The 24589-nt window shown below is 38.2% G+C and overlaps 1 protein-coding gene across 2 annotated transcripts in view; it reads left to right on the forward strand.

Moving 5' to 3' along the window:
* Positions 1-24589, forward strand: part of Grid2 (glutamate receptor, ionotropic, delta 2) — a 1448316-nt gene that overhangs the window by 1061110 nt on the left and 362617 nt on the right. For both annotated transcript variants that reach the window (NM_001370966.1, NM_008167.3), the window contains exon 10: positions 2887-3084. In NM_001370966.1, the coding sequence (NP_001357895.1) occupies positions 2887-3084 (198 nt within the window). The remainder of the gene's footprint in view (positions 1-2886; positions 3085-24589) is intronic.

Genomic DNA, 24589 nt, shown 5'->3' on the forward strand with positions numbered 1-24589 from the left:
GTAGCAGACAGGCAAGAGTGAGGGACTTGCTCTGGAGGGCCTCTAACGAGGTGAGGCCCCACAGAAGAGAGGAATAGGAAAGTGATTATCAGGTAGGCAGGCCAGTGGATTTGTACTACAAGTTTAGTCCCAGATCTTTGCAGTAGATGAAATACCTAATAAATGGGCAGGCAGGAGATTGTATTGGCTCTGGAAGTCTCTAACTCAGGCTCAAGGTGAAGGTTCACACAGTCTGAGGACCCACTTATATAAAAATGTATTCCTTTTTTCTAGTGATTAAATTGCTGTTTCACCGAAAAGAGTTTTATGCAAGGCAGGCCCATGAAAATAAAGAATTCCCTGGGCTAAATAGTTTTAGCAAGAGAGTCAGGCACCATCTTTCATGAATTTTTTTTTTAAACTTACACTGCACTGGAAAAAGCTACAACTGAAGATATAAGTTCATTTTTTAAATCATCACTTAAAACCATGATGCAAGATTGCAAAGCCCTATTAATTATTAGACTTTGATCATATATACATGTTCCTAAAATTTGATATTAATTTATAATTTTCATATTTTTTCTGTTTCTAATTACCTCACTGGCTACTTCAGAATGTTTGTCATATGTAGTCACTGGTTAGTCATGTGTTCTGTCCCAAACACAAATGAAGAGTATAATGCTTTAACATTTGTTAAGAAGTTGTATTTTATTTTCATTATATTTATTTATATATGTATTTATTTTGGTGGGAAGAAGGCAGTATACACTCCACAACAGTATAGAGGAAGTCACAAGAAAACACATGAAAGTCACATTCTCCTTTTCTCATGTGTGTCTATAAGGTTGAACTCAGGTTTTTAGCCTTAGAGACAAGTGTCTTTATTTACCAAGTTGCTTTATAGGCCCTGAAAGTTTTACTATAAACTTTTAAAGTGTATAAAGAATTTTCTACCAAGATGGGATGTGTTTCACATATAACATTAACACATGAAATTACACTTTACAATCATGTACTATATGATACCATTAAGAGTAAAAATATCAGTAGTATGACAAAGTGTATTTATTCTCAGGAGTTTTAATCTACTGATCGAATAACCAACCATTAGCCATTATGATGGAATATTTACATCACAGAAAAATCAGTAGCTCAACAAAAAGTGTGGAATTTATTTTTTTACTATATTATGTAGTCCAAGAAAGGCAATTCTAGTCTGGTACAACAGCTCAAGTGTCAGAGATACAACACTCTGCCTTGTTTCTCTGTAGCATCTGGGCTCATCTCCAGGGCACCAGCCATTTTATGCTCATTCAAGGTAGAATGTCACAGAAAGACAGCAAGAACTGGTGCACATATCACGTGGCTTATAGTGCATTAGCTCAAATTAGTCACATGGCCACACTGAGCATTACAGAGAGCCATAGGTTGCATGTATTTTTAGTGGCTCTAATGTAGGAGACTATGTAAAATGAGTGTCTTTTACATAGTCTTTAATTGTCTTTTACTATTACTGTCCACTTACTGATTGATCTAATACTAAGACAATATATCTTTAAAATAAATACATAGATAAAACTTTAACTGTGAAGAAACATGGTAATTTCAGAAACCACCATGGCAAATGCAAGACAAATACCATAGTATCCATGTTGTTAGGAAACATCAAAGTTGGTGCTGATTTTCTGAGTTTACATTCCTATCAGTAAATGAAGCTTGTTGACCTGGAGAAAGAAACCATTTTTCTGGGGATACTTTTTTAATATCCCCAAAATAGAGACAATCTTTACAGAGTATTCACTTGTGTCTTTTGGAAAAGAACAAATATCAAAATATTATTGTGCATATCAAAGATGGCTTCTTTGTATGTCTCTATAGGAAAATTATTCAAAGAAGAAATTTTTGTATATACTGGCTTCTACCCAAATTGTTCCCCAAGTGCTGCATGGACTATTTACACTAACAATGGCTATCTCTAAATTTTAATGTGTTTGAATGATTTCTCAGAACTTTAGGAAATTAATTAATGAACTATTGAATCTTCTGTCATCTGCCAGCATGTTTCAAAACAACTGCATGATTAACACCTGTTCTAAACTGAGAGCAGCCAATGTGTTAGCTTTATCAGGAGCAAAGTCAGACTTGGGAGAGGGTACCTGTTTTACTGGCCTGAAACCCTAGGTTTGCTCCTCAGGATTACATAGACTAGGACTAGTGGCTAAGACCAGTAACCCCAACACTCTGGAGGAGGACCAGGAGGTTGGTAAATTCAAGGTTATCCTGGGATGCATGAGAATTGTACCATATTAAATTACATTAAAAATAAAAGCATGTGAAAAGATGAAAGAGGTAGGGTATAAAACCAGTTTGTCAAATTTGCTGAATTAGTTTAACAAAAAGGTGGCTTTTTAAATAGTAGTTATAGTAGAGAAACTGTTTTTTTTTTGTAATGAAACATATTTATATCAAAGTTGTAAAACTACTTGCCAAATGACTTCTAGTATGTGTGATATTCTAAATTTTATTCAACTATATCTTTTGAATATTTGCTATTTTCAGAGTTGCGCATATGTTTTATCCATCTTCACACAGGTGGAGAAAATATCTAATGGAGACAGTAAAACCATAGCTTCTTTAAAATCAGTTAAACTGTTGATGAATCTTAAGCTGTATCCAAGTAGCAAGAAACAGGAAATCGTGTTCTTGAAATCATGATTCATCTCAGTTTTGATCTGACAGTGATGAACTGAGAGATGACAAGAAATGGGCTGATTAAGTACAGTTCAATAACATGATGCATCAATAATGTATAAACCCTATTTCCAAGTTAATTTTTTCAGAGCATGAAATGCTCTGATTTTAGGGAGCAATGTTTATTGACACTAATTTTTTTTTCCAATGTAGGAGGAGCCTTTTGTAATGGTCTCTGAAAATGTCTTGGGAAAACCGAAGAAATACCAGGGCTTCTCCATTGATGTTTTGGATGCCCTATCTAACTACCTGGGTTTTAATTATGAAATTTATGTTGCACCGGACCACAAATATGGAAGCCCACAAGAGGATGGGACATGGAATGGACTGGTAGGAGAACTTGTTTTTAAGGTAAGAATACATATATCTCCTACCCCAAACTTCAGCTGTAATCAATGAAAGCTGTTTTCATAGGATGGAGCTTAAGAGAAAAATTTTGATTGTGGTATTTAGACCAACAGACTCACCCAGTCCTAACTAATGAATGCTGTGAAGAGAAAACTGGATAGTAAAATAAAATTTACATTTATGCATCTTCCATTACAGAAAATGACAACGCAATCTTTGTTCTTTGTGTTGGCCTTCTACCTGTTGCATTCTGTCAGTTTCCTTAGGATTTTCTAGTGTAGGTTGTTCTTGTGGTCAGTCAGTTATTTGGGGGTAGTTTACATGTATATTTTGCCTCATCTGGTTGCCTCCTTGATATCAAACTCTATACATTGACACATTAGCTGCTAACATTCGGTTAGAACTCCAGTGGAGTTTTAATTGAAGTAACTCCTCAATGACCATTTCATATAACAGTACTCTTAACCTGCTGCAGAGGCTTGGGTCACATAACTGATTTCAAAATGGATCCCAATGGGGGCATTAAGGGAAGGTCTGAAGGAGTTGAAGGTTTTGCAACCCCATAGGAAAAACAATCATATCAACCAATCAGAACCCCCAATGCTCCCAGTGACTAAACCAACAACCAAAGAGTACACAGTGGGGAGACCCATGGCTCAGCTGGATATGAAGCAGAAGATCACATTATCTGGCATCACTGGGAGGGGAGCCCCTTGATGACCCAGGATAGGGGAATGGCAGGGTACTGAGGCAGGAGTGGGTGGGCAGGTGGGGAACTGAGGGAGGTGAAGGGAGAAGAGGATAGGGTCTTGTGGAGGGGAAACTGAAAAGGGGGATAACATTTGAAATATAAATAAATAAAATAACCAACAAAAAATGAAAAGGTTTTCCATACATTTCATTCAGATCATCAACAGAGGCCCATTGTCCATCTGATGGGTACAGACATTAAAGTGCATCATGTCTTGAATATACTAAGACAATCAGAAAAAAAAGATAATCAGAAAAATGTCAATCCCATCTCTTCATTCTCTTTGACATCAATATCCTTTCATTTACTCTGTAATTCTACTGGCAACCCAACAGCTTTGATTTGAAACAGATGCTAGGCATGGTTAGCAGTTATGCATTTATGTAAGAGGGTTTTATCTGAAGACAATCTCTATGGCCTCTCTGAGTCACAATGTCCACTTATGTGGAAAACAGTCCCTGTGAAGATTAAGCAGAATAATCAATCTGGAAACAAGCAAGGAAGGAAACTACGCTTGGTCTCCTTAGCCAATTCTGACAGATTGGTAAACCTTTATCAGGTGCTGTGCTTAAACATGAATTCAACATACATTTTGCAAGTTGATTGACAGGATTTACTAATAGGTAGATGGGGAGGTGGAAGAAAGATCAAAGGGAAATTCTTCCATCTTATCTACCCAACCACAGCAGTAGAAAAAGACATCCTTTGCTACCATTGCCTTCCTAGCTTCACTTGTAGCTTTCCTCTAGGTGCCATCACCTATGCACTCCACCTACAATGGTTCAATTACTTTCCTTCTCATTCACCACTAGTTTCTATATACACATGCATCATATACATACATAATCTTGCTGTTTCTCTTTCTCTCCCCAAATAGTCTAGTCTACATAGTCTGTTTCTGATTTCTCTCTCTCTCTCTCTCTCTCTCTCTCTCTCTCTCTCTCTCTCTCTCTCTGTGTGTGTGTGTGTGTGTGTGTGTGTGTGTTTGATTATAACCAATCTATATTCTGTTTATGACAAAAGAACATGTAATATTTCATCCTTATTACTTTCCCTATTTCCACATCCTATTTGCCTACATGTATGTATATAAACCTAAATTCATCTTATTACACTTATTTATGTACATGTGTGTGTGTGTGCATACATGTGCACATGATAGAGAGATAGTACATATGTGCTACAATACATGGAAAGAGGTCAAAGGACAACTTAAGGAAATCAGTTTACTCCTTATAATGCATGGGTCCTGGGGATTGAACTTAAATTGTCAAGCTTGGTAACAAATGCCTTTATGTACCAGGCAAACTTTGGCCTGAATCAAAACTCTGCATATGGCAGGAATTTTCTTCTGAACTTGTTTTATTTCTCCTGACATAAAGATCTCCAGTTTCATCCATTTTCTTCCAAATGCAATCATTTCCTTCTTCTTCATGGCTAAGTACAATTCTGTTGTGTGTGTGTGTATAGCTCATTTTCTTCATCCTGTCATGTGGTGTCAAACATCTAAGCTAGTTTCCTATCATAGCCATTATGATATTGCAGAGAATAATAACAATGCAATAGTCTGAATGAGCTAGACACTTCTCTCATGAAAAACATAGCACAGAATTTCAGTTATCTTGGAGAATATGATCTTTTAAAGTTTCTGAATAATTTGCCATACCAACATGCCTGCTGATTTCTTCTGCCTCTCTTATTCACCATGTTCAAGGCTAAAGTCTTTAATCTGTCTCACCTTAGTAAAACCTACTCCTGAATCCATCTGTATTCTGCAGATGCTCTCCCTGCGCCTTATTTGTTTTTCAGAGTCTGTTTAAAAACTGTCCACAGAAGCCTCCCATTGTCACTGAATTCAAAAGAGTGGTGTCTATGATGTGCATCCTCTTCTCCCTTTTCTGTTTTCTTGTTCTTTTAAAAATACATGTAAAAAGCCTTTTAAACTTGTCTACCTGATCATTATAGTACCCCATATTAAGTTGTAAGGCAATTTGAGATTTCTTCGGGTCTTGTTAAAGGCTCAATATTTAAGAAATGAGTTAAGTGATGTCATCATACAGCATTAGGTGACAACATTATCCTGATTATACCTCAGGGATTTTTTTTAAACAACTGCCTGCTAAGTTTTACTTCATGTCTAAAACCTTCCCATTTTCATGGCCAAACTAAAGGTTTTTGCCTTTTTCTCCTAGTATTTTAGGCATTTAAAATATTCTATTCTGTCACTCCCACCTCCCTGAAATTGACTTGAAAATGATAACCCTGACTAGGGTAGGGGAAAATAGGAAAGGAAATACTGAGAAGAATATTCTGAATGTTGAGTAAAGACTAACATTTTACAGGCGAGTATCGGTAGATATATAGAAGCAAAATATCAGTCAACATATTGCGAGTGTTGATACCTGAAGTCCTCACAATCATTCCATAAAATTGAAACAACCACTCTTCCTATGAGATGAATAAAAATGAACAAAGCCATAAGAATTGTAAAAGCTTGGTCAAAGTCAAACAGCTAATAAGAGAACTAGAGACTGAGCCAGTGGTTGGCTCTAGAGCTGTGGATTGTCCTCCTCGGAGTCATCCAAACAGAAAGTGAGATAAGTAATTTGATGTAAGAGTCTGGAGTTCAGACGTGGTATCCGGAATGGACATACATTTGAGGCTCATCAGCATATAGATGGAATTTAAATTGCCCCCTCTGCCTTTCTTTGCCCCATTTCTCTTCTATCTTCAATCTCCTCCACATCTTTGCTCCTTCCCAAGGCTTGAAAAGGCATTCTCATCTCAAATATAACCTTTCTGTATTTTCTAAGTTAAATTAATTAGGTGTCTTTGGTTGCAAATGACAATCCAATTGAAGTGAAAAGATAATTTAATGGCTCACAAAGCTAAGCTGCCAGGGACAAGATCCGGGCACATTTCATCAGGCCTTGGACTTGCTTTTTCTGCTGCGGCTCTGCTTCCTTGGTGTGGTCCCAGTTCTTAGGCAGTCTCTCCTATCTTGGCAGCAAGGTGACTTCGAAGCTCCAGGCTTAGGTTTCAGCCTCTCTTCTATCCCAGTATAAACATTAGCGTTCTTTTGCCAGTAGCTCTGATTCAGAAACTCAGCCTGAATACACACTGGCTCTGACCATAAACTACTGTGTCCCGAAGGAGGCACTGTTCCCAGTATCAAACAAATATAGCATGCCTGTGTCCACTACCAAGATAGGCTCTGCTGAATGCCTCCACAAAAACCATGTTGACTAAACACAACTGGAGGGAGGGGAAATGGGTAAGAAGTAAATTACTGTCCATTTTTATGTGCAAGAATAATTATCACAATTATAAAGAGACTATCAATAGTTACGCATACACAAAGCAGTAAATTAAAAGTCATAATGAGGATACTAATGAAGTTGCAAACAATAAGCTGCAAAATGTTTACAAGTCCATGGTGAAGATCTGTTTGTGTCGACACTTGGCAGGTATATGAAGAGGTTGTAAGATCCACAATAAAATTTTAAACCACAGATGAAAATAAACAGAATGACATCATAGTCTCCAAAGAAAAACCTGGTGGGCAGGGTACCCAAAAGGAAATCTGTTGCAATGGAGTAGGGCATTTAATAATGCAACAGCACAGTAGATGATGGAATATGATTGATTTTTTTTAAAGAAAGGAACAACTTGTATTACACCTTTAGTTATAGTTACTTTCTGTTCTGCATATCATTATATAAAATGCCACTTGATTGAAAGACACATTTCAGTTCACATATGTGACATTGCTGGCAATTAACATCCATCAAAATTTAAAAAAAAACAATTTGGAAGTGACTGTGGGGGTAAAAACTTGCATGCATCTAGAACTGACTCTCACTAACACAATGCTTTGTACTTTGTATTTTTTTACATTTAATACTGACAACAGAAGGGATAATTCCACCTTAATGTGGCAGGTAACAAAATAAAACAAACAAGCTTTAAGTGGCCACATAGCTACATTAGGACTCGTGTTTTAAATGCAGGCAGTCCCAGTATAGGGGAATGCCAGGACCAGGAATGGGAGTGGGTGGGTTAGGGAGCAGGGGGAGAGAAGAGGGGGAAGGGGATTTTCAGAGGAAAAACTAGGAATGGGGTTAACATTTGAAATGTAAATAAAAAATATCTAAAAAAAAAACTACAAAAAATATTAAATGCAGGCAGTCTGGTTTCAGAATCCAAATGCTAATTTAACCTTCTTATCAGTAAGGTGAAGAAAAGGGTCAGAATTCACACATTGACACAAATACATACATGTGGAGGCTAAAGAGAACTCGGATTTGATTTCCCGTGCACACATGAAGGATCCAATCAATCTGTAACTCCAGTCCCAGAGGATTGAACATTCTGTTCTTGTCTTCTAAGGCATTAAGCAAGTACATGGAAAACAGACATACATGAAAGCAAAATGTCCATACGCATAAGATAAAATGATTTCGTATATATATATAAATTTAGAGTTTCAAAGGGTAGTTTGAAAAGATGTGGACTATGTCTATGCTCACAAGACAGAATCTGTGATGGGAGTGTTGACAACCATAGAAGACAAAGTGTGATATTCGCTGGGGTTGAAGATGTGGGAAGAAAAGCAAGGAAAGCTTAGGCAAGCTGAAGCTGAATAGGTTCTATATAAAGTGTGATAAAATATGAAATAAGTGTAAGATGTGATTTTTAGAAAGGAAAAGAAAATGCCAGTTTATGAGGTATATGTATGAATATATATATATGTATATCATATACATATACATCATATGCATATACAAACACCATACATCATATACATATACATCATTCACATATACACCATATACATATACACACATATCATATACATATGCATATACATGTACATCATATACATATACATCATATTCATTATATACAAGAGAGAAGAGAGAGCAAAGAGAACTTATTTCCATAGTATTTCCTGTGCAAGGCAGAAGATTGAGACTATGTTCTTTTTCCTTGCCAAGTACATCGAATGCCCTATATTTACCCATTCATTTGCACACATTTTTGAATACATACTCTATTCTCGGCCTGGTGGTTAATGTCATATTATATCATATAAATATAAGATAATTGTTAAATAGGTTTAAATATTCCACAGAATACATGAAGATAAACTATAAATAAACAATAACAACACAGTGTGACAAATGGCATAGGCTATCATGGAAACTCCTAGGCCAGGGAACAGCTTCTCCCTGGGAAGAGGAAAAGATTGCATGGAAAAGAACACTTGATCTGGGTCTTCAAAATGAATGAGAATGTAGAAGGCAACACTGGAAATTCTTATGAAGATGGATTTTCCAAAAATGTTCAAAAATGATGTTCAAAAATTTAGACTTTATCATTTACCTAGTCAATAATATAAAAGGTATATACATAGAAGAAAAGTGTTATAAAATTCAGAATTCAAAAAGATAGCTTAGCAGGCCTGAGCAGTCACTGGAAGGAGAAAGAATACTTTAAAAAAATAATCTATTTGGAAATAAAGGGATTACTATAATAAAATGACAGGGATAGATTTAACAGAAAAACTGATGTGGGAGAAATTAGTTAATATGCTATGGAGTAACTAGTAGGATCTGCAAACTCAAAGGAAATGAAGGAATGAAACATGCTCAGAAGTAGCGGAAATGTGCCAATGGCTTCAGAATAAAGCACACTAGAAAAGCACACCTGAGACACAGAACTTCAACCATAGACATAGGGACACAGTGGTGCCTTATGAGCAGCCCAATGGAACTGTCTAGGAGTGGAGAGTTATTGATCTAGAATGTAAGCAAGTGGTGCCGAGTAGTAAAAAAGAGCATATGAAAACACAATTAACTGTGTTAGATTAATGGGAGCTCAAGCACCAAGTTATTACTTAATCCCCCAAGTTATTACATCTGAGCTCGGAAAACTGGTGCCATTGTTTCTGCTAGTAGATAAGATAAAGAGTAGAGAAAAAGAAAGTTGCCTCTGAGGGATAGCTTAGAGAAACTTCTGTATGCTGATCTGTCCCTCTCCCCATCATCTACACAGGAAGAGGAGTTGGTAATATCTCTTGGCAAGGCAGAGGTTTACCAGGCTCACAGTCAGTAATCTGCAGGGAGGCACAACAAAGAGCCATCTTTCTCATCATTGTCTCTGAGGAAGTCCAGTTTGTGGTGGCAGAATGCCCATAATTCCTGTGTTATAGAAAGAATTAGTAGTTGGAAAGAGGCCAGAGGTATCTTGTGTGGAAGTTGAGCACACACATCTTAACCTGCTTCCACATCTTTTCAGGACTGCACAGAAACCTCAAAAATATCTGTACTCACCAAGGTTTTGTCAGTCACCAAATCAGAATCTTTCCCTCTTCCTCATCCGCTACCCAGCCATGGATGCTAATGAACCTTATGAAGGGTGATGTGGTTTTGCAAACCAAGTGTTTTGAAGGGAGGAGTAAGAGCATGATATTTATTTGGGGAAAAAAAAGAGTTCCTTGTAGATATCTTAAATCAGTGACTAAGATGTTAATTTGTATTTCAGGCTAAACACTTATTAATGGCCTGATTGAGTTTCCCAGAGTTTACTAGATGTAGTCCTGAAAGCAGTTCAAACGTTGCATGTGGTAAGAAGTCTTGCAAATCTGAATGTTAAATATCCAATATCTGTCCACTGGATACCAGTGTAGGGTGGTGCTGAAACACAGTCATAGAAGACCACATACACTGTACATGCAAAAAAGACAAAACATCTCCCTAAATATTTGTTGTTGACAGGAGGTTTTAACCCTAATGAACACAAAGGATGAGGAGAGATCTCTGGAAGCATAAATTATGTAGATGCAAATTCCTTAGTGGATTGTTGTAGGAGTAATTTTCTGAATTTGCAGGTGATATTTAATTGGCACACATTACAAACATCAAGGAGCAATTCAATCAGATAAAGGACTTGAATCATTAAGCATGTGGTGTAATAGGTGAGAAGCATAGGTAAGTGGCAATAATAAGACTTGAATCAAGCTAAAGACCATGAGCTGGATGTTTGCCAAAAACAACGATGCTGTCCAGGAATGGTTATGGGTTTAAAGACAGCTTACAGGCAAGGGCAAGCAAAACTTCGGGGAAAATATGTTTGAAATTAAAAAGATTGGTAGGTTAAAGGTTATAAATTAATGGACTACTGCATCAATCAAAGCCAAGGTGATATAAAGACCAGAGCTCTGGTGAGAAAACCCTATGACAGGGCATGCATAAATCCTGACACCTGCTGTTGGCTATTGAAATGCCACCCACTACCTCACCTCAGCTTTCCTCTGTCTCACGCTAGAGATCCAGGAACATTGAACGATTAAGATGATTTCAAGCACATAAAAGGACACATATCTGAATGAAGCTATTTAACTGAAATTTTAAAAAGCAATCCAACTGTGATTTTTTTCCTGTGATTCTTGGTGCATAATTATAAGGTAGTGTTTACATTGCTTGATCATTTTCTTAGTATGTAAGCTCCATGAAAATTACAGCTGAAGTTACTCCGGAAATTACAAACAGGGAGAAATGTGCCTCCTGTGGAAGATGGCACAGTACATTGTTGTTCAGGGGTGTCATTGATATAATAGAAGAATCATATCATCTTTCTTTGAATCTTTAGAATGAAGAAGAGCATAAACACACGCATCAGAAATGGAAATATTCTTTCACCTTAGAGCAGTCTGTGTATGGGCCCCTTCTGAGGAAGTTTTGTTAGGTTTTGCATATTTGTTTTCAGAATGGATGCTTTGGACAAAGAGCCATTTTTTGAATGACAGTTGACATTAACTATGCCCTTCCATCATGACACTTCACAAAGCTCTGGTTCTGAGTCTCAGGTATTTTGCTGTTTACTTAAGATTTGACAATTCCATAAAGGCAGCCTTTATATTAAATTCATTACCCTGATCAAATACAAATAATAAATGACAAAGACTGAATTGTGTCAAGGTGGGCAGTGACTCACAGTGTCTACAGAGGCTCCCTACGCATAGTGGGATAATTCAATCGGACTCCTCAGATACTTTACACATTGCTGGATGTGGTGAATGATCACTGGGAGGCAGTCTGTCAAATCACTCTTTGCTCACAGGCACCGTTTCTGAGAGCTCATTCTCTTCTCATTGACGAGAAACTGCATTCCATTCCTCACTACAGACCACTAAGTATATAAAAGGATCCCAAGAAAATTCTAGAGTTTTTGAAGTTTTCACTGTAATTAAGACAAAAATCCACTCAATCTTATCCTTTACCCTTGGTTTGAGTTTTGTCAAAATGTGAGTTTACACAAGAAAATCAAGAAGAGGGAAGACCAACTGGTGGACACTTCATTCCTCCTTAGAAGAGGGAACAAAATACCCATGAAAGGAGTTACAGAGACAAAGTTTGGAGCTAAGGCGAAAGTATGGACTATCCAGAGACTACCCCACCCAGGGTAGTCATATGGGATGCCATAATCAGCCACCAAACCCAGACACTATTGCATATGACAACAAGATTTTGCTGAAGGGACCCTGGTATAGCTGTCTCATATGAGGCTATGCCAGTGCCTGGCAAATACAGAAGTGGATGCTCACAGTCATCTATAAGATGGAACACAGGGCCCCCAATGGAGAAGCTAGAGAAAGCACCCAAGGAGCTGAAGGGGTCTGTAACCCTACTGGTGGAACTACAATATGAACTAACCAGAACCCCCCAGAGCTCGTGTCACTAGCTGCATATGTAGCAGAAGATGGCCTAGTCGGCCATCAGTGTGAAGAGTGGTCTTGCAAACTGTATATGCCCCAGTACAGGGGAATGCCCATGGCCTGTGACAATTCCTGACAGTGACATTGCTTTTTTGTTTTTGTTTTTTTGTTTTTCAGTAACTATTTTAGACAGAACAATCAAAGGATTCATTTAAACTATCATTTCATACTTTCTTTCTAACTCTAGTATAATTTACATTGATTCGAATTCTTGTACTGCCTCTAATGCCTCATATGCCCACTTGTTCATATATACACACCATCAGTGTCTGCAAATGCTTTTCATTTTCTCAGTCTGAGTATTCATCATCAGAGATAAATCAAGTTAAAAAATAATAGTAATAATTCAAGTGAACACAAATACAAAAGAATACATAAAAGAATGGGGAATAATTCTTATAAAGAGATAATATAGAAACTACAGAAGTAGGCTGGGCATGGTGGAGCACGCCTTTAATCCCAGAGGCAAGCGAATTTCTGAGTTCCAGGCCAGCCTGGTCTACAGAGTGAGTTCCAGGACAGCCAGGGCTACACCTGTCTCAAAAAACCAAAACCAAAAACAAAAAAAAGAAAGAAAGAAAGAAAGAAAGAAAGAAAGAAAGAAAGAAAGAAAGAAAGAAAGAAAGAAAGAAAAGAAAGAAAGAGAGAAAGAGAGAAAGGGAGAAAGAGAGAAAGAGAGAAAGGAAGAAAGGAAGGAACGAAGGAAGGAAGGAAGGAAGGAAGGAAGGAAGGAAGGAAGGAAGGAAGAAAGAAAGAAAGAAAGAAAGAAAGAAAGAAAGAAAGAAAGACAGACAGACAGACAGACAGACAGAAAGAAAGAAAGACAGAAAGGAACTACAGAAGCGATAGGGATGATAAGGTTTAGCCAGCTCCTTAGCGTGGCCAACCCTGTGCTTTGTTCACCTGTCCCCTCAGGCAGCCAAGTTGCCTTCTTAGAATTTCAGATTTGGCCTTCAACTTAGAATTGTGAGATGGCTCACTGCTTATATTGAGGTGAGTCCCAAATAGGTAAACTGAATATATGAAACCTCAGCACACTAAAATCAAGGGCCTGGCTGGCATATTGGTATTAAAAAGGATGAAGTTGGTGATTTCTTCCTAAGGGAAAAAAAACTTTATTCCATTTCTACAAAATTTTAAGATTTTTATTAAAACATTAATTTCTACCAAGGGTAATAAGTTGACAAGATTTCTTTGGAAATCTACTGTAGGTACTGATGTGAAACATATAATTTAAAAAATATAATTCCTGCCTATAAAAGTTGTTAACACTGAGAAGATAAAACAGATATTATGAGATAACCATTGTCTGAGAGGTAGAAAAAAACAGAAGATGGAGCAGTGACTGTCACCTGGGGAATGAGAATCTTACCCAGGTGAAGATACATTTAAACATTGGAAACAGTAGGTGAATGTAGGGTAAAGAAGAAAAGCTAATTAATATGAAAATCAACTCTTTTTAAGACTTTAAATTAGGTAGTATATATGAGCAGGCATGAAGTTTGCTGAAGGGAGCTAGAAGTCAGGAAGGAATATTTTTGAGAGTGGATGCTTACAGGTAAATGAAGAACACCAAAAGCTAACTAATATTAACATTCTTGTTGTTATCATGGTGTCAGAAATAAAACATGTATTAAATTAGTGAAAACATTGATATTTAGATAAATAAGTACACCAAATCTCTATTGATCATAATAAGTACAAGGAAAATAAAATATTCTAAAAATGTTTCAATAAGAAAATTATTAAATTAATCAGAAAACCTTCACAATCAACAGATACCTTTTGAATATTTATGCATTTTCCTTCTACATGTTGAGAGTTGAAGGTAACTAAAACACTCAGTGCTTAAAACTCTGCCATCTATAAAAGACCAGAGTTGGAGATTGAATATAGTTTGTTGCTCACAAAACACCATATTTATGGAAAAATATAAAAGTCTAAAGGAACTTGCATTGATCTGAAAGCAGTAATGTTACAGAAAGGAATACAATGAAAGACGACTGGTTGGGTCTTGCGCGCGCTCGACTGGCCAGGAAGAACGACGCTGCAACAGGATCCTTCTGCACACGTTTATTGGGAGAGCTTGATTGTAGAGGCGAAAAGACTTCGAGCCCAGAACTGGTGCTGCTTTTATAGGCCTAGGAGGGGCGTGTCTCACACCCGGATTGGTTATGCACTAAGCCTCATTTGCATGTTCCTCATCTGATTGGCTACTCTCTCTCAGTACCTTACAGAACCTCATTATCATACCTCATTTGCATGTCTCACATCTGATTGGCTACTCTCTCTCAGTACCTTACAGAACCTCATTATCATACCTCATTTGCATGTCTCACATCTGATTGGTTATACTCTCAGTACCTTACAGAACCTCATTATCATACCTCATTTGCATGTCTCACATCTGATTGGTTATACTCTCAGTACCTTACAGAACCTCATTATCATGCCTGGGCCAGGCAGTGTCTTTGCAAAAAACTTTACTGCATATGTACACATTGGTTGTTTGTCCAATCTTATGTGTGGTGGCCAGCAGTAGTCAGTGCCACTCTGCAACGGCACATGTGGCTTCCCACATCTCCCCCTGTTTGTTTTAATAAAATGAGGCTGGACTAGGCCTGTGCAATTATGCCCATCCGCCGTGGCTCCTGTTTTAGGTCATTCCTCTAATGTCACAGCCTTACCCGTCATAGGGTAACCCTATCGCCACCGGGCCCCATGTCTTAGGTTGGACTGTGCACGAGGAAAGTTGCCCGTCTCTGGATACCGCAGTGCTGTGTGACAATAACTGCTAAATGACCTAGGGCGAACTCTGCAAAAGAGGCCAGCCAAAAAATGAATTAGTGGGGAAATCATGATCACCCTATTGATGAGCAAGGGCTGATCAATGATCGTTGAGTCTCTCTCATCTAATCTCATGCTGACTAATTCTTGAGCATAGATAACCAAATTTCAGGGGAGGAGCCGTTTTCAATAGCTAAAAGTGCCTGAGTTATAATCACCTTGTCACGTTTTTGTTGAGTTCTGAATTTGCATACCAATCAGAGCATGAACACCAGTCCACAGCATATGGCAGCACCAAACAAAATCACTCCCACCCATTCCTTAAAGTAAGAAAAAGCAGAGGTAAGCCAAGAGGTAAAGTCTCCAAGGGTCACTGGTTCCACTCTGGTCCCATTAAGGTTCAGGATCTGCATCTGCAGCCTCGTCTGCAACCTTCCCAGCTCCTGCGACCAGTTCCCCTTCAGGTAATTTCGATAGGTCTGTACTTTTAATAAAAGAATTATTAATGTACCTATTGGGAGTAATGCACACATGCAAAGTGGATGCCACACAACTCATTTGTATGACATCCATCATCTGTTCCATGTCATGTTGTAAAATATCCACTCTCTGATTCACTAACATTAACCCTGAGGTGATATGAGAATCCACCCTTTGCAGGGTAAGCAATGCCTCAGACGTTTTTTCTGCTATCTGACTTATAGTGTCAGCAGTATTAATTTGATCTGCCCAATTAGAGATAATCTTTTTCTTAAAAAATATACAGGGTGTAAAAGGTGTATCCACATTATGCACAAAGCATAATGTATAATTTAAATGAAAACTAGTACTCTTATACACCCGTGGCTCTTGAGGAGTTTGTCGTGCATAAGGCACATCCAAAAAACATTCCTTTGCAAAAAACAAAGGCTAGGTAGAAGAATTGGAATGTACCGGTAAAGGTACTGGCCATGATCTTACTATGGCCCATAAAGGTATACTTATCCTGGTTTCAATCATCAGGAGCAGGAGAATCATCTTGGGGTTCATCTTGCTCTTTCAGGGTCCTTGTCAGTCGCGTCGGGACCCAAAGTGGATTTTCTTCACCCTGTGGAAAAACACAAATAGCTCCCCGGGACCTGATTAAGATAGGATCCGGGCCATACCATTTATTATCAAGGACATTTTTCCATTTGACCATTTCATTGGGCGATTGAGGCCATTGTCCATGCCTTTCAGCTGGTGATCTTCCAGCATCATCTAATTTTAGAAAATTAAGAGTAAATATTGCAAGGGATAGAGCCATCTTTGGCGTCATAGCCTCTATTTCCCCTTTCTGTTTTTGCAAATATTGTTTCAGAGTGCGGTGGGCTCTCTCAATGATGCCTTGGCCCTGTGGATTATAGGGCAATCCAGTAATATGTTTTACTTGCATTTGTTTGCAAAATTGGCTAAATTTAGAAGAAGTATATGCAGGACCATTATCTGTCTTTAACACTAGGGGCTTGCCCCATGCAGCCCAAGCCTCTAAGCAGTGAGATATGACATGAACTGCTTTTTCCCCTGTCAAGGGAGAGGCATGTAGGACACCATAACTGGTATCAATAGATACATGTACATATTGTAATTTCCCAAAAGATGGGATATGCGTGACGTCCATTTGCCAAACATCTTGGGGTCGCAATCCGCGAGGATTAACACCCACGGAAGGTGCATTAATAAATTCTACACATTTACCACACTGTAGGACAATATCTCGGGCTTCTGTTCGTGTGAGCTTAAATTTTTGTCGTAATGTAGAAGCAGGGACATGATAAAGCTGATGAAAATTCTTAGCACTTTCTATAGAACTTTGTGATAGGAAAACCATGTCTCTGGTGGCTGAGTCAGCAATTGCATTTCCCTTAACCATAGGTCCAGGTAATGATGTATGTGCTCTAATATGTTGAATATAAAAGGGATGCTCACGCATCAAAATACAATTTTGTATTTTCCTCAAAATTTCAGATACTGGACTAGACTGCTTAAAATTTCCGGCAGTCTCTAATGCTAGAACCGCATTAACTACATAAACAGAATCAGAGATAATATTTATGGGCATAGGAAATCTTTTAAAAACTTCTAAAACCACCAAACATTCTACCAATTGAGGGGCTCCTGGTGTAAATTGCAACCTTACAGCCTTTTCATTGATTACATAACTTCCAATTCCTGTTTTTGATCCATCTGTATAAATATCAATGGCTCCCTTTATAGGGGTATTAGCCGTTACCTTTGGAAATATTACTGGATGTAATAACATAAAATGTAATAACGGATGTTTAGGATAATGATTATCAATTAAACCAGAAAAACTGCATCTAAGAATGGCCCATTCATCTATAGTAGCACAGAGTATTTGCATTTGTGCGACAGTATAAGGGACAATTATGTTATCAGGCATTTTTCCAAAGTGAGTAATTGAAGTTTTTATCCCTTTGTGGGCCATATTTGCTACCATGGTGGGATAATGCTCTATAGTCTTATTAGGGGATATATGTGGATGTATCCATACTAAAGGACCATCTTGCCATAACACAGCAGTTGGCAAATTTATGGTTCTTAATATGCATAGGTACAAAGGTTCTTGCTCATTTATACGATTTAACTGTGCTTTTTGGATAGCTCTTTCCACCTTCCTAAGAACATCAGAAGCCTCAGGTGTTAATTGTCTCAATGAGGTAATATGTGATTCTCCTTCTAAAATTTGAAATAAAGGTTTTAATTCCGAAGTAGGGATCCTTAAATAAGGTCTAATCCAATTTATATCTCCTAATAATTTTTGAAAATCATTTAATGTCTTTAGATGATCTTTTCTTATACTAATCTTTTGTGGGGTGACACATCGTAAAGTAATAGTGGCTCCTAAAAAATGACTAACATTAGACTGCTGTACTTTTTCTGGTGCAATAATCAAGCCATTATTTTTTAAAGTTTCATTAAGCAAGCCATAAGCTTGCTGTATACTTTCTTCTTCAGGTCCACAAATCACTATATCGTCCATATAATGACAAATTTTTAAGGAGGGGAAACCATCCCTAACCGGTTGCAAAGCTTTTCCTACATATAACTGACATATTGTAGGGCTATTTGCCATTCCTTGGGGTAATACCTGCCATTGGTACCTTTTATCAGGCTCCATATGATTAATAGAAGGCAAGGTGAATGCAAATCTAGGTTTATCTTTCTTATTTAATGGAATGGAAAAGAAACAATCCTTAATATCTACTACTATAATTCTCCAATCCTTAGGTAGAGCTGAGAGTAGGGGGAGTCCTCTTTGTACAGGACCCATAACTTGCATTTGTGCATTAATGGCTCTTAGGTCATGTAACAATCTCCATTTACCTGACTTCTTCTTTACAACGAAAATAGGGGTGTTCCAGGGTGATTGAGTGGGTTCCACATGTCCCAGGTCTAATTGTTTTTGTACTAATTCTTTAGCTGCTTTTAACTTCTCAGAGGGTAAAGGCCACTGAGGCACCCACACCGTGTCCTCCGTACGCCATGGAATGGGCAAAGGCTCCTCAGTGGCCCCTAAAAAAAACTCAGCCCTTTCTTATCTACTTTTTCTGTGGCTTTAACTGGTGAAATTCTACCTTGTAAGTTTTTGCCAAGACCTAGTACAGGTATATATCCCATTCCTTTCATCATTTCCTTGCTTTTCTGAGAGTAATCATTAGTCAATATAAAGTTCATGGCTGACAACACATCTCTTCCCCATAAGTTTACAGGTAAAGGGAGTACATAAGGTTGAAAAAGCCCTGTTCTTCCTTCTTTATCTTTCCATTGTAAGGATTTTGCACTTATAGTTGGGGTAGCCTCATATCCTAATCCTTGTAAGCTATGTGACGATTGATTAACAGGCCAAGAAGCGGGCCACCAATTACTGGATATAATGCTTTTATCTGCTCCTGTATCCATTATACCTTGAAAGGTTTTTCCTTCTATTTGTAATTGTAAAGTGGGACGATTATCCAAATCTAAAGATATGTAGGCCACATTAGTTCCTGTAGAACCGAGTCCCTTATCCCCTCGGGAATCCTGGCTACTAGGGAACATGTTATGCAAACTAGGAAGAATCAGTAATTGAGCAATGCGATCTCCAGGAGAAATGGCTACAATACCTCGGGGTGCAGAACACATAATCTTAACTTGTCCCTCATAATCTGAGTCTATAACTCCGGGATGTATCATCAATCCTTTCAAAGCAGAAGAGGACCTACCCAAAAGTAGGCCCACTGTATCCTTTGGTAAGGGACCTCTAAAGTCTGATGAAATAGGTTGGCACCCCATTTGAGGTGTAAGAAGTACTCTGGAGGTGTCACAGATGTCCAATCCTGCTGAACCCGGAGTGGCTCTCCTCGGTCTCTGGGTGGCCTCATGGACACTGTGGTCTGAAATGCCCCATACATTTGGGGGCCCTGGGGACGGGGGCCCCTCACCCCGGTTTTTGGCTGTTGCACTTTAAACTGAGGTATTGGCCTTCCTTTTATATCTCTGACTGATCTACATTCATTTGCCCAATGTCTTCCTTTCCCACATTTTGGGCAAGTACCTGGTTCTGTCTTTTCAAACCTACTCTTTCTACCCTTTGTACACTGCTTTTGCATATGACCTGTTTGTCCACAATTATAGCAGGTTATTTCTTTTGCTTGCGCCATCAAAACTGCGGCAGCCAGCCCTGCATTTGAAAGAGGTCCTCCTATTTCTCTACAGGCTTTCATCCATGCTTGTAGCCCTTTCCCTTTCCATGGTGTGATAGCATTTCTACATTCTTTGGTACATTGCTCATAAACTAATTGTTCAATTAATGGCATTGCGGCCTCAGCATCACCAAATATATGTCCTGCCGCTTCCATCATGCGAGCCACAAATTCAGAGAATGGCTCATTAGTTCCCTGAATAATTTTTGTCAAGTTACCAGATACCTCTCCTCTATTAGGCAATGCTTTCCAAGCTTTCACTGCTGCCTGATTAATTTGATCATAGACCTGCACTGGGTATCCTAATTGATTGTTTGTCCATATACCCTGACCTGTAAGCATTTCAAAGCTCCATGCTTGTTGCTCTGCAGTAGCATTAGTACGGGCCTGACTCAAACACAGATCATGCCATATAGACTTCCAATCTAGATACTGTCCCATCGTAAGACATGCCTTTACCACACTCATCCAGTCAAAAGGAGTCATGGCATTGTGAGCCAATCTATCAATTTGGGACTGAGTAAATGAGGCATTAACTCCATAGGTCCTTACTGACTCTGCTAGCTCTTTTACTTGTTTATGCGATATTGGCTCATAATATCGCTGTTGAGCATGATCCTGAAAAACAGGAAAAGCCTGACATATTTTTTGCAACCCTTTAGGAGTGCAAAAAGAGTGACCATTGCCAATTGCTTTCTTATCTGCATAAGGCGGAGTAGGTGGGGGAGCACTGAAACTCCTCCCTATTGGACCAGATCTTTCTGCTTCATACTCCGCAGCAGCCTCCTTCAAATCTTCCTCCTCTCCTGTTGATAATTCGGAATCCTCTGAGCTAGACAATTCTAACGACTCAGAGTCCTCGAGAGGAGGGTAAATTGACTTAATTTTCTGCTTTTTATTATTTTTTATACTATTTTTTGTATCTTTACATTTTGGGAGTTGACAATTAAAGCCATGATATAAGATCAAGGCAAGAAAGATAGCAACCCCAGCAACAATTATCAGATCTATTTCGTAGGAGAGCATGCCTCTCACATTAATTTCTTTCTACTTACCGGTACCGCCCTTCCTCAGCTGAAGAGTTCTGAATCCACTCCGGATCCTTCTCAGCAGTCTGTTTTGCAGGAACACTTTATTACCACCGTTCCCCAGCTGAAGAGTTCTGAATCCACGCCGGATCCTTCTCAGCAGTCTGTTTTGCGGGAACCTTTATTAACTGCTCCTTCCCCGTGATGCAGTTCTGAATCCTCCCTGTAGCAGGGGTTCTTCGCTCGTGCCTGAAGATGTTTCTTGTCCCGGGTTTTCGGCACCACTTCTTGCGCGCGCTCGACTGGCCAGGAAGAACGACGCTGCAACAGGATCCTTCTGCACACGTTTATTGGGAGAGCTTGATTGTAGAGGCGAAAAGACTTCGAGCCCAGAACTGGTGCTGCTTTTATAGGCCTAGGAGGGGCGTGTCTCACACCCGGATTGGTTATGCACTAAGCCTCATTTGCATGTTCCTCATCTGATTGGCTACTCTCTCTCAGTACCTTACAGAACCTCATTATCATACCTCATTTGCATGTCTCACATCTGATTGGTTATACTCTCAGTACCTTACAGAACCTCATTATCATGCCTGGGCCAGGCAGTGTCTTTGCAAAAAACTTTACTGCATATGTACACATTGATTGTTTGTCCAATCTTATGCGTGGTGGCCAGCAGTAGTCAGTGCCACTCTGCAACGGCACATGTGGCTTCCCACAGTTGGGCTTCAGTACAAGTCCTATCATTTGTTTGTTTGTTTGTTTGTTTGTTTGTTTGTTTGTTTCAGTGGTTGCCAGATAGCTTGGACACAACATGAATTCCCCTTTTTCTTGACCTATGGTTGTTATATAACTTAGTCCGATCGAGTAAGACTGGAGATAAGATGTCTCATAAAGCCTCTAGGAAGACTCATTCATCCATAGAGTATTCCTCATTTTTGATACTCTTCTCTTATTCTGTCTGGACTGTTAGTAAATGGATAGATCTCACGCAAGAATCTCACAGTGTGGATTAGAAGCTATGTGCTGAAGGAGCGCAGTTCAGCACTAGTTCTGAAGCAGTGAGCTAATCTTTTGGTAGAGACAGGAAGGGTAGCAGGCTTTTCGCTGATTTGGAGATGACTTGCCTGGGTTGGCAGCTCCGGACTCTTCTTTGTGATATTAGGTAAATATTTTAATCTGACTCACTTTCCTTACTTGCAAGTTTGAGGTATTAGTAGTTTAACTCATAGAGTGTTTGTGATGGTAAGTTGAAATGATAATTGAAAACTGGTAGTAAGTCCTATGTAAGTGTTAAATGGTACTAATAGCTGCACTAACAAGATAGGACCTATTTATCCACCGCACTTTAAAATTAGGTTAATTACCCTACCATGTACTAACTGTAACCATATTAATTCTGTCCTTTCAATGAGTTCATAAATGCCATGCATATAAATGTAAAAGAAAATATATTTTAATATTATTAACTCTGACTTAATGTCAGAATAAAAATTACTTTAACAGCATTTCCATTAGTTCAGCCTAGAGATTTATTCATTTCCATAAGTATATTTGAAAATTAATGCTAAGTGTGTTAAGCATTTTAATTTAAAATTAATCTGTAACAATGTGATATTAACCCGTGTCTATTTATCTTTAAAATACCTACATAAAATCTTGACTTTAAGAAAATTAATAGTGGGTATTTCCTTCACATTTTGATCCATTTTCTGTGTTCAGGTAGGTAGTAATTCAGATTGTATATTTCATAGGAAAGGAATATTGGAAGTTGAAGTCTGAATTTATACTACTACTAAACATTAAAAATCATTAATACCATAATAAATGGTTTTACAATAAAAATTCAAAATGAAGACCTTTCTTGTACTACTGGTTACATTCCATTGGCTACAAAATGAATGACCTGAGATGTTCAAGTATGGCCACCTGCTCAGTCAAACATCACATAGTAAATGTGATCTGGACTTCTTCTTTCCTCTCCCTTTCTTCCTATCCTTTCCCCTTCCTCCTTCTTCTTTTATTCTGGGCTCCTATTTTTCTCTTTATACATTATAATATTAGTTGAAGAGCAAGTAGTATTCATAGACATTGTCAAGAATAAAACTAAACTATAAAAGCTCAATCATGAAAAGGAGAAAACACACACTTTGAGAAACACAGTGGGATGAATTTGTGCAGAAACTCTTTGGAAATATGTTGGTTTCTTCTTCATAGAATGACAAAAAAATCAGGTATGCTACCAGGGAATGCTGTAAGACTGAAACTTGTAATCGGCTCTTTGGAAGAATCCAAATTCCTGGTAAAGATTAGTGGTGACGGTGGGAAATAAGTATATTCTTTTTAGGAGAAAAATGAGTTCCTATAAGTTTTATTTGCAAAAAATTAAGAGAAGAATGTTCTATGATTTTATTCTGGCATATTCTAAATTGTACAGTACATATGATCACTTCTATAGAGAAATAAGTATGATTTTATTCTCAGATAAAATCACAGATGTGCTGTAGACAGTAAAAAAAAAAAAGCCAGTTATTATCTTTTCTTTGTACCGTTAAACTATTCATGATTACTCACTTACTTTGAGTTCAATAATGACTGTTCCAGAGCATTTCAGAACTCTGTGAGAAACCTGGTTGGATAATAATATAGTAAAGAATATTGATAGTTGATTGAAATGCAAGTCTACATTTTGGTTAACAAGATACCAGTGGAGGAAGTTGAATAGGTGTGTGGTTTGTGGTGATGGCACAGATGAGATCTGCATCCCTCTTGCTGTGAAGAATGAAGGTGCTGCTTCAGAAACTCCCAAAGTTGACATAATGGAAGACAGCTAGATATGCAAAGTATCCAAGAAGCTAAAGAGATCTGCAACCCTGTAGGTGCAACATTATGAACTAACCAGTACCCCGGAGCTCTTGACTCTAGCTGCATATGTATCAAAAGACGGCCTAGTCGGCTATCACTGGAAAGAGAGGCCCATTGGACACACAAACTTTATATGCCCCAGTACAGGGGAACGCCAGGGCCAAAAAATGGGAATGGGTGGGTAGGGAAGTGGGGGGAGGGTATGGGGGACTTTTGGGATAGCATTCTAAATGTAATTGAGGAAAATACGTAATAATAAAAAATATTTTAAAAAAATGAAAAAAAGACATATGTGAAGGATGCAAATTACATCAAAAGACAAATATGAAACTAGCATTTTTCTCAAAGCCAGTTTAAAAGGACTTAGAAGAGTCTGGGGTTTCATAGTAAAGTACTTGTAAATTGTCCTTGACCTCTAGCATAATATCCTACCAAATATAATGATCTTGGCTCCAGATTAATTTGTGGGCATACATATGTGCATGTAGGTATAGATATATAGGCTTGTGAGTAACTGCATGTAACTGCATATGCACGTGTGTACTTGGAGGCCAGAAGTCAACTTAAGGTGTAA

Source organism: Mus musculus, chromosome 6 (assembly GCF_000001635.26).
Source record: "Mus musculus strain C57BL/6J chromosome 6, GRCm38.p6 C57BL/6J".
NCBI classification, from domain to species: Eukaryota; Metazoa; Chordata; class Mammalia; order Rodentia; family Muridae; genus Mus; species Mus musculus.